At 33.5% G+C, this 12,010-nt stretch overlaps 1 protein-coding gene across 1 annotated transcript; it reads right to left on the reverse strand.

The window, feature by feature from the left end:
* Positions 1 to 5,901: 5,901 nt before the first annotated feature.
* Positions 5,902 to 11,802, reverse strand: HELRODRAFT_174954 (hypothetical protein; the record flags this gene model as incomplete). The annotated part of the gene is made up of 9 exons (XM_009022385.1): positions 5,902 to 5,933; positions 7,198 to 7,440; positions 7,705 to 7,767; positions 8,251 to 8,573; positions 8,668 to 8,818; positions 9,158 to 9,604; positions 11,047 to 11,212; positions 11,576 to 11,712; positions 11,787 to 11,802. 9 exons carry the CDS (start codon positions 11,800 to 11,802, stop codon positions 5,902 to 5,904), a joined length of 1,578 nt encoding a protein of 525 aa, XP_009020633.1.
* Positions 11,803 to 12,010: the final 208 nt, after the last annotated feature.

The raw sequence follows: 12,010 nt of genomic DNA on the forward strand, positions 1-12,010 counted from the left end.
TCCATCCATCAATTCATTCATCCATCAATTCATTCATCCATCAATTCATTTATCTGTTCGTCCATCCATCATCTCTTTATCTCATCGTACAAAAATATAACTTCAACATTCGAACGAAGAATGAAAACTAGTAGAAATGAATTAAATGAATGAATGAATAAATAAATAAAAAAATAATAAAACTAAACAAATAAATAAACTGATGAAAAAATAAATGAATGAACGAACAAACAAAAAACGAAAGAAACATCAATGAAAATAAAACAAAGATAAACATAGACAAAGGACTGAAAAAATATCAGAAAAATTAAACAATGAACTAAACAACAAAAAATAACAAAAATTGAATTATTTATATTATTAACGTAATTTGCGAAAAAAACAGAAAATGAAAAATGCTTCACAAGAAAGAATTCTACAAAAACATTAAAACAACATCAGCAATACCGAATACAAAGAAATTTTTATTACTCGTCATTATCACCATCATCATCATAATCATTACCATCATTTTATTCATCATCCTTATCGTCTTCCTCCTCCTCCTCCTCCTCATCATCATCATCGTCGTCATCATCATATTCATTATCATCACATCATCATCTTTCTCATCATCGTCACTACATTCAATGTCATATTTAGAAACATCATCGTTATTATAGCCATTTCTTTTTGATGCATCATGCATATGACAGACATTATTGTATAAATGAACCCTCCCTTGTCAGCATCTTCATATTATATTATCTACCCACTGGCTATATCATTCTTATCTCTTTATTCTTTCATTTCTTCAATTTTTATTGCTCTCTCTCTCTCTCTCTCTCTCTCTCTCTCTCTTGCTTTCCTTTTTTTATTTCTTTACATTTTACAGACTCATTCCCTCTTTTTTTCTCTCTCTCTCTTTCTCTCTTTCTCTTCCTCTCTTCCTCATCTCCACATCAACATCTCACCCACTTAATCCCAATTCATCCGTCTTATATCCTTAAGCATAACTCTAACTTGTATGGATAGATACCAATAAAGAAAGATAGCAAAGGCAAGATGGCCTTCTGAAAGCGGATACACGCACGCACGTAAGACCCATGTATGATAAATAATCAGGGACGCTTTTTCCAATAAATTACTTATAAACTGCGTAAATGATTTGTTGTAGACGTTACCGCCTGGATCTAAGTATCTATCTACTATCTATCTGTCTGTCTGTTTGTCTGTCTATGAATTTGTCTATCTACCTGTCTGTCTGTCTAACTAACTATCTCTTTATCTACTTTATATGTTCATTCATCCATTTATCTATTCAATATCCTATTTATTTGTTAGTTGTTATGATAGCTTAACTTATTCATCCGCCAAATTTGTATAACTGCTCACATATTTTTTCACATTAATTAATTAATTAATTAATTCATCAATTCATCATTTGTGCGTGTATTCCTTTATTCATTCAAATCATTCATTCATTCATTTGTTTATTTATTTGGTAGATCTATTTATTCATTTTCTAACAAAATTTTTGTCGTCTGTTATTGCAGTCATATATTTTTTCCTGGTTCAAAATTTTTGTACTTCTGATTATTTCTTTCCTTCTCACTCGTGTTTTCTCTCTCTTTCTCTCTCTCCCTCTCTCTCTCTCTTTCTCTCTATCTATCTATCTTTCTTCATCTTCATATTTTTTATCACTCCTTTTCTTTCTGACTCTCTCTCTCTCTTTCTCTTTCTCTCTCTCTCTCTCTCTCTCTCTCTCTCTCTCACACACACACACAATCGTTCTCTCTTTCTTCATCTCTATTTCTTGTCATTTCTCTTTTTTGTCATTTTTCTTTCTTAGTCTTCTTCTTCATTATCTCCCTTTTCTCTCTCTCTTTCTCTATTTCTGTTTTTCTAGCTCTCCCTCTCTTCCTCATTTTTTCTCTTTTTTTTTGTTTAAATTGAACAACAGCAGAGCCCCATCAGCGACATCAAAAAGCAACTATTCCAATTGAAATGTATTTCATTGCTTTCCAACACAGCACCATCCTTTCGTACGTTGGCTAACTTCTACCAACCTAGATAAAAAAGTGAAGAAAAAAATATTTGTATTTGTATTTTTTACAAACATCTTTTTTGTATTTGCTGGTATTGGCGTATTTTTGCTTTAGTTCGACGTTTTGAATTATATTTGAAACTTAAAATTTTAAATTAGAAAATATTGCGTTCATTTTAAGCGCATTTGAAATTCGGTGCAAATTAGTGAACTGTGCCAGTACACATCTCTTTTTGTAATTATGCATGTATGTGTGTGCGTGAGTTTGTGTATATATGTATGTATGTGTGTGTATGTGTGTGTGTAATGCATGTATATGTGTTTTTGAATTTATATGTATGTACGTGTTTTGAGCATGTGAGGAATATCTGTTTGTGTAACGAAACAAATGATGCATGTTTGGATGCACTCGTCAACATTGATGTACTGAAATGTAATGAAACACACACACACACACTCTGTGTGTGCAATTGTTTGTGTGTGTGCACCTAAATGTATGAATGCGTTGTTGAGTAGTTCTAGTGTGAGTGAGTTTGATGCGGTATCATGATAGTTTCTATCTTGATATAATGTACTCTGACGTAATGTAATTTAATGTGATACAACTTAACGTAATGGCTGAATAAGATACATTGAAAAACGCACCAAAACAGCGGGTTTGCCTAGTTTGCTCACTTTCATTTGTTTGCTGTTGTTCACCTTTGTTCGTTTGTTTGTTTGTCTTTGCTTGTTGTTGTTGTTCATTTTAAATATTAACGTGCATCCCTAGCGCACCCATTCGCTTAAAAGTGCATTTATGCAATAAATTATTTCCACTCACGGAATACACGGAGCGTATTTGTTGATGTCATGTTGATGTTGTTGGTGCTGTTGATGTTGTTGGTGCTGTTGATGTTGTTTGTGCTGTTGATGTTGTTTGCGTTGTTGTTAATGTTGTCTGTGTTGTCTGTGTTGTTGTTGTTGCTGTTGTAGTTGTTGCTGTTGTTTGTTTTGTTGTTTTTTTTGCAGTCTCATGTTCAGTGCAACAAATATTTTCATGAAACTTTACTTTTTGAACACTACACTACATCCATCCACCTATTCATCCATTCATCCGCCTATCTGTTGATCATAAACATGCATTTACGAATGTGTGTGTGTGTGTTTGTGTGTGTGTGTCTCTGTGTGTGTGTGTGTGTTTTGTATTATTATAAAATAAAAATAAAAAAATTAAAATCTGATTTCAATTTAAATTTTTTTTTAATTTGAAAATTTTACTTTTTTTGTTCTTTAATTATCTTCAAAATTGATACTTTAAAAAAGCAAATCAACAAATTAACAGCCAAACAGACAAACAAATGAACAAACTTACAACCGAACAAACACACGAACGAACAAACGAACAAACGAACGAACGAACACCAACACAAGGACGGACGCGTATGTATAACCTTCGTGATACTCTCATTAAATTTGGATGCCGGCTGACTTTAAAGTTCATTAAAATGACTATCAACAACTACTCACTTCAACTAACCAACAACTATTTATTACAACCATCAACCACAACAATTTGTTACAACAACAACAACAACAATTGGTCACATTAAAACTAAGCAAGAACTAAAAAACATCTGTTATAGTAGCGAAAATTGAAACATCATTCTATTGACATTAATTAAAAAGACGCAAAAAAATGGGTCAAGGAGAAAACACGGGATCACAACTTTCATTCAAAAACATCAACAACTAAAACATCAAAAACAACAACAACAACAACATGGCCAACATCAACAACAACAACACTAAAAAGAACCGTGACATCTCATGTCAGCATGCCATTCAGCCTGGACTGGAGACATTAAAAAAAGTTTTAAAGTTAGCAGCATTGGTGGTACGTGCCCCGTTAAAATCTACTTTCACTTGATCGCCGGTTAGTTTACTGCACGTCGTACATCCAAGCTACTGCTCTTGTACTGCTGCTTTTGTTGTACTAAAGCGGTTGTACTTACGTTGTTGTACAGTTGTTGTAAGGCCATTTTGTACATATTTCTCTAATACCTCTAACACGAACCAACATTTATTGTGATAGTTTATAGAACGCAAGTTCGTACTAGTTTTTAACGATGAAATGTATATCTTCAGTACAATCCAGGATACTCCACGACTCAAATAAAGCTAATAATAATTATTGATTGAATTAAAATAAATTATTTACCGAATCGAAAATATTAACATTGTATGTTCGTACTTTGATGTGCGTATAAAAGGCTTTGTATGTGTAATGTGTGTATCATTGTATGTTTGTATATATGTGTGTTTGTTTATATATATGCGTATATATACACTAGTATATGCGTGTATACTATTGTACGTTAGTATATAATCATGTATGTGCCCATTTTCGCGGGTACAAATGACTGGAAAAATTTATTGAACATAGCCGCATTGTTTATGTAGCTTCATCTCCCATGTAAGGAATAATTTCAATAGACATCTGTTCATTTTTTCTGCTTTTTGCAAGAAAAAAAAACAAAAAAAGCAAAACAAAAACGAAAAGAAAAAAACAAAAAAATATTTTCTGACATTTTACGAGAGATTTGCATATTTGCAAATGCGCAAACATTTGTTTTAGTCACTAAGTTGTTTGTTTGTATGTTTTTTTGTTGTCTGTTTGTCTGGTCTGTCTGTTCATTTGTTTGTTTGTTTGTGTGTTTAACTTTTTATGATTCTAAATAAACTTTGTTTTTTTGTTGGCTTGTTTAATTGCAACATGTTTGTTTGTGTTTTGAATGTTTCATTTGCTAACTCTGCTGTCAATCATTTGTCAGTCATATTTGTCTATCTTCATTTCTAAATGTTTTTGAGTATGTATGTTTGCATGCGTACGTGCCTGTAATGTTGTATTCTACAAAATCGACTATTTCACAATCGTATCGTGGAATTAATGCTTATTCTTTGCGATTCTTTATGGGATTCTCAAATTGTTTTTTTGATTCTTTGTTCAATGATCGTAAATGATTTTTACAAAAGTATGACAAAAGAGTATGAGAAAGACGTACGTCCAGAAGTGCAAAAATAGATAATTGATTACTTCGAATCAAATATCAGGAGAGAGCCAACTGAAATTGAAATAGATTTTCACAGAACTTATGGTCAAAGCCCTGCATCCAACTACTCGTAACGATCGGCGATATGATGATCAAAATGGAAACCCAGGTGAGAAGAGGGTCAGGACTGATATCTTGTTTTAATTAAAACAACTTACCAGACCAAAGATTCTCAAATACGCAAAATCCAGAAAGCTGAAACAAAAGTTGGTTTCAACATCAAGAAAAAACATAAAGGTGAAATGCTCTACAAAAATAACTTGCATTGAATAAACATTTAATAAAACCTGTCTGAAGCGGTTGTGTTGTGCTTATCCATCAGAAATCAGTGAATAACTAAACAATCATGCAAGTAAGCGTAGATGTATGTATGTATGTGTGTGTGTTTGAATGTGTGTATGTATGTGTACATCAACCTCAACAAAAACAACAATCACAACAAACGAAGTAGTAAACAAATAGAGAAATAGTTTCTGCGTTTTCATACGAATTTATTTTATTTTAAATTCTTTAGCGGGCTGTTTCCAAAACTTAAAAATACCTCTTAGGGGAAAAACTATAAATCACTCGAATTCTGTTGTTTGCATGTTTGTTTGTTTATACTTTTAATACAAATACAAGCTCATTGTTTGTATTTCTGGTTTCAGTCTTTGTATTTTTGTTTGTGCATTTGATACAAATTTAAGTACATGTATTAATGTACAAATTTGTTTTCATTGTTTTTTTTTGGTTTATTAGTTTTTTTATGTTACTTATCTTTGTTTTTCGTATAGCAGTGTTAAGTTTTCAGAGAATGTACATTATTTCGTTTGAAATATCTTTTAAAAAAAAATTTAATTATCTTAAAAGTAATTATTTAATTAGTTTATTTCTTGAGTAGCAAATAACTATCAATTAAATATAACATGTAATCAGTTTAATTAACTGAATAATAAACCTTACACAAAACTCACAATTCAATATTAAACAACTATTTTCAATAATACACAAAATACTAGCGATAATACACAAAATACCAGCGATAATACAAGAAATACAAACAAAAACATAATCATATCATATGAGAATACCAAGCGATACGGCAAAACCGTGAAAAAATACAGATACAAATCTCCATCTATCTACCTATTCCATAATTTTTTTCGAGAAGCGTATCCTAGCTGGTACACACGTGTATCTTTGTATCTTATTCCCATATGATGTAACAACAAAAACAGCGTAAAAATTAGAGAAATCATTCGAAATAAAATAATAAAGAAAACAATAATGACAACAACACATCAACATCAACGACATCAACAACAACAGCAACAACAATAATAATAAAAACAAGAACGAACGAACGAGATATAAATTATTTGCGCATCAACTCCTGCTAAGAGATAAAACAGGCCCTGAAGTGAACCAGCCACGAACAAGCAACAACAGGAAAAGAAACGAAGAGAGAGACAGAAACAGGCAAAAAGACAAACCGATACAAAAACATAGAAAAAAAAGGCAAAACAAAGAGAGAGAGAGAGAGAAAAATGTAGAAATTGAGAGAAAAGCAGACAAGAGAGAGAGAAGAATGAGATAATGAAATGAAGAGATGAACTGTCTAGTCCTAAAACAAAAAAAAATTAACGTATTTATAAAACTATTTGTAAAACAAAAAAGTAAAAAAAACAAATAAAAACAGGTAGTGAACAAAACGAGAACTACCGCCAGCCACCAGCCAGCATACAAAACTAACGGCAGGAAAAAAACATTTCAAAATACTGAAAATCATTTGAAACACGAAAGCTGGAAATAAAAATTCTGAAACAACAAAATCATCAAACAACAACAAAACTTCCCAACGTAACCGACCACCGTCATCATCACCATCATCATTGCAATCATCATCATCATCATCGTCGTCGTCATCATCATCATGCAGCCACATAAAGCTCATCATCAACCTCATCGTCATCCCATTCATCATCTCCATCACCATGACATCACCACTCACACCCACCCACCCACCCACCTCATGTAGCTCCCTCGCGGACCGATGACGTTGAAAGGATGACCGCCTCACTTGACGACGAACGCGTCGCTCACTCGCCTGGGCAGCGGTCAACGGATGAAAAAATTCGAACCGGGTGTGACTCGGCATTTCGTTTCGGTTACCGTAAATACCGAACACGGCGGTTCTAGGCGCTTCCAGTTTTATCTTTAATTTAACTGATTTCATCACGTACATCACTGTCTTCCAGGATTCTCGCCTCCGCAACCGGAAATGCTCCGTCGTTCCCGTGACGTAATGTGTGAGCGGAGATGAAGACGATGACGATGAAAGAGGGTCTATAATGTGATGACGATAGTGATGTGATGATGATGATGATGATGATGTGATGATGACGTCACTAGTGATGCGATGACGATGATGACATCATTGGTGAAATTTTGATGAAACGGGCAAGTAGTGCCGATCACAAAACAACACCGGATACAAAACAACAATACCCAGAAGCAATAGCAAGAGCAGCAACAACAACAACAACCAAAACTTGAATGATGATAATAAATGAGGAGGTAATGAAGGAAATGATGATAATGATGACAAACCTATGAGATCACGTGATAAATTGGCATCGGAATTTGATTGGTTGATCTTTCTGAGGTACGTACCTGCATATGTAAACATTGTTATCAATCATAAAGAGTTGTCTTCCTATACTTTTCTCTCTCTCTTCTCTCTTTCTCTCTCTTTCTCTTTCTCTCTCTTTCTCTTTCTTTCTCTTTCTATTAATATATATCTCTCTTTCCATTTTTCATTTAGTAATTTATCACATTTGTGTATAAATATAAAAAAAGGCATTCATTCATCTTTATGGGGCTTAAGTTCAACGGTTTCTGTATTATGAATGTACGCGCGTGTATTTTTTCTTATATGTGTGTTTTGTTTGTTCGTTTGTTTGTTTGTATATTTGTATGATTGTATGATTTTGTATATACTGACAAATGAAACAACATAAGCAACAACGTTTACCAATGAAATAACAGAGATAACTACACCGACCAATCATATAAGAAACTAAAAATAACCAGCCACTAAAATCACAAAAATAACAACACCGACCAATAAAATAAGAGACAAAAAAACCAACCAACCAATAAAATAGCAGAGAATGATTAGTAGAACAAAAGACAAGATGGCCAAAATGACTGCCAAGCACTTCCAACTAACATACTTTTTAATCTTTTTATCAAACACAAATTTGACGTCATCATCGTCATTGTTGTTGTTGTTGTTGACGTTGCTGTTGTTGTTTGCGTAATATTTGTTGCTGTTATCGGCTGTTGTCGCGTTTGTTGATATCAATTTTGTTGTTTGGTGGTTGAGTAGGAGAGGGTGGTTGGATTGAAGATTTGCCGGGTGGAAGTGGTTCGGGAAGGTTGAACCGGAAGGGGGGGATCGAGCCGCGGGTATCAATCTACCGGAGGGTGTGTTGGTGTAAAGTTTAATTAGTTTCGATTTTAATTATAAAAAAGTATAAAAAAAATTTAATTAGTGATAAAAATATTCACTTTTCGTTGACAGCATCTGAATTGGGGCCAATTAGGGAAGCTCTGTTATTGGTCAATCTGGTTTGACCAAGATTCGAAGTGCCACCCCTCAAAAGATTTGATTGGCTGTTCAGTTCCACACTTGGACTAGAATGTTGCTGGTAGGAGAAGCCTATGAAAGAATTTTTTCATTTTTTAATATTTTTTCAAAATAAGAATTAATAAAGCTTTTAAATTATGAATAAAAGAATTATATTATGAAATAACGAAAAAAATACAAAAATACTAAACTAAATGACGAAATTATTATGAATATATAATAAAATGAAAATTAAAAACTGAAATAAAAAAGAGGCGCTTTGCTTGGGGACTTTCAATGATGGTAACATCTTCCATCCTTTGATGCCAGGTAAGTGATTGGAAAAAAATTACTCAAAAATAAGATGTCATTTTTAATTTTTGAAAAAAATGTTTTCAATAAAAAATTTAATTACAGTGGAGAAAAACAAACCAGGGGGCACAAAAACGCAGCCGTTTGCGTTCTGAGCTAGGTACTTCAATCGTGGATCGTCATCATCGTCGTCGTCGTTAATATCATCGTTATCATCATCGTCGGTGACGTCATTCGGGGCAGCGTTCTGATTGGCTGAAAAACTCTCATCCAATTCGTAGTGGCCACCTTTAAAATTCGCCATGTTTTCTTTGTACACGTCACCGTCAGCTGCTGACGTCATTGAGGGGGGCTGCCGTTTCGTGGCAGGCCCTCCCAGTCGATCTAAAGTGGATATCGTCGAGTTGTTGAAATTGTTGGCGAAGTTGTTGCTAGAGGTGAAATTGTTGTTGTTGTTGGAGGTGTTTTTGTTGCGGAAGTTTGTGGGATACCTCGGGGGCATGGGGGGGCTTGTGTTGCCTGTTGGCGTGTGCGAGGGAATGAAGATGTTTGGCCGCGGGAGAGTGGCTGGAAGAAAAAAATTTTTTTTTCTTCAATTTTACGCAAAATTACTTATCACAATTAATTATCATGAATTAATTATAATTGTGATTAATTTTGTTAAGATTTAAAATTGCTTTCCAAAAAAATGGTAATAATCTTATTAGATTTATGTTGCGTTCGATTTATTATTATCCTTCCACACATTTGTATGGAAAGAATTTCCTTCATGCCATCACTGTCCTTCTCCCAACCTAGCAATCATTCCATCATCATCTTGATATTCACTATCACCCTAATCATCGTCACTGCCATCATCATCATCATCATCATCTTTTTTACGTCATCAGCATCATCATCATGATCTTTCTTACGTCATCATCATCAGCATCATGAGCTTTTTTACGTCAGCATCATCATCATGCTTGCCTTATCATCATTTATCACCATCGTCATTAGCAGGTTCGTCTTCGTATTTTCATCACTTTCTTAACGATCATCATCGTCATCACCATCATCGTCACCATCATCATCTTTTCCTGTTCACCATCGTATCTATCCTTACGTCATCACTATCTTCTTTACGTCATCATCGTCAACAACATCGTCGTCGTCTTCGTCACCTTCCTTACTCACTCATCAAAGCGGCTCTGTTCAGCATAGTGATTCAAACAAATTGCATATTTCGTACGTATGTTACCAAGAGGAGCTGGATGCCGATTTATCAATTGGCCCATTTATCTATCCCTTCTCTCGTTCGTTCACTCTATCTTTCATTCATTCATTTGTTATATCATTCATTTGTTATATCATTCATTTGTTATATCATTCATTCATTCAATCAATCAATCATTCATTGGTTATATCATTCATTCATACATTCATTCATTTGTTCGTTTGGTAAATTTAATTTATTTTTTGATTCGTTCGTTTGTTCTTCACTTCATGCCTTGGTTCTAGCTTTCATTCATTTGTTCACATACTCATTCATTTTTTCATTCATCTCTTCGTTCATTTCTTCATTTTTCTATTTTCCAATCAATAATTCATTTCTTCAGCCAATTAGTCTTTAGCGAAGCAAATCAATCAAATGCTTATTTTATCAACCATCAATCTAATGTGATCAATCAATAACAACTAATTATACTAATTAACCAAGCATTCATTTATTCATTTATTAATTCATTCACTCACTCATTCACTCAATCATTCATTCACATTCATTCACATTCATTCACATTCATTCAATTTTGAGCATGTTTTATTTTCATCAACTGAATAACAAATCATTTGAACAATCAATATATTCTTCAATAAATCTATCAAATTTTTTAGCTACATGATTGATCGATTAATTCATTCATTTTTTCATTCGTTTAATCATTCATTCATTAATTCATTTATTTAATCATTCACTCATTCGTTTAAAAAACGAACAAACAAACAAACATACAAACAAACAAACTAACAGTCATCTGATATGAGAGAGTAATAATTTTCGCCGAATCTCGAGCCACTGGCCCTGGATGCACCGTTCTGGGAAGAGTCAGCCCTCCTCACAACGTCACCACCCCCTATGGATAGTGGTGGTCTGTCGGCTAACTGGTGTTGATTCTGGTGGGGGTAGTCAAATGCCTGTTAGTAAGGGAGAAAAATTTCGGAAAAAGTACAACGATGTGAGGATGAAAATGTACAATAATGAAATTGTGTACAATAATGAAAATGTACAATAATGAAAATGTCCAATAACATAGAACGATGTACAGTAATAACGACAACGATGTACCATACTATAGAATGCTATGGAACTATGAAAAATATTTGCATTGACATACACAGATATACAATGATATACGACTATAATGTTGAAAATGAAGATGTTAAACAGAGAATATCATCAGATTTTTAATCATCTTCCTCCTCATCATCATCGTCGTTATCATCATCTTTATAATCGTTATCATAAATATTTTTCTCACAATCATCATCATTACCAACCTGTCTATCGCCAACCCTCATGACGGCATTTAAATTGTTCCCATCTTCTGATTGGACATTGTACTGGTTAGGAATGGTAAAGTCAAGATCGTCTATGGATGGAGCACTCTCATTGGACAGTGCAATGTGGGGTGTTACTGCAAAATTAATGTATTTAATTGTGATTGGATGACGCAGTTACCTTAGTTAAATTATAAGATGTGTACCTAACTGTGATTGGATGACATTAAACTAATTATCAAATATAGACATATATTTGTGTGCGTGTGTGCGTGAACAAAAATACGTACATAAATAGTGCTCATACGTTAAAGAATAATTTGAAAAAATACGAAAACAACAAAAGAACAAAAAAAAATAAAAAAAAAACTTCGAAGCGAAACAGACATCATTTGTGCCCAAGGATACAAGTTCTATTGTTTATAGTATTCGTGC

Source organism: Helobdella robusta, assembly GCF_000326865.2.
Source record: "Helobdella robusta unplaced genomic scaffold HELROscaffold_31, whole genome shotgun sequence".
In the NCBI taxonomy this organism is placed as follows: Eukaryota; Metazoa; Annelida; class Clitellata; order Rhynchobdellida; family Glossiphoniidae; genus Helobdella; species Helobdella robusta.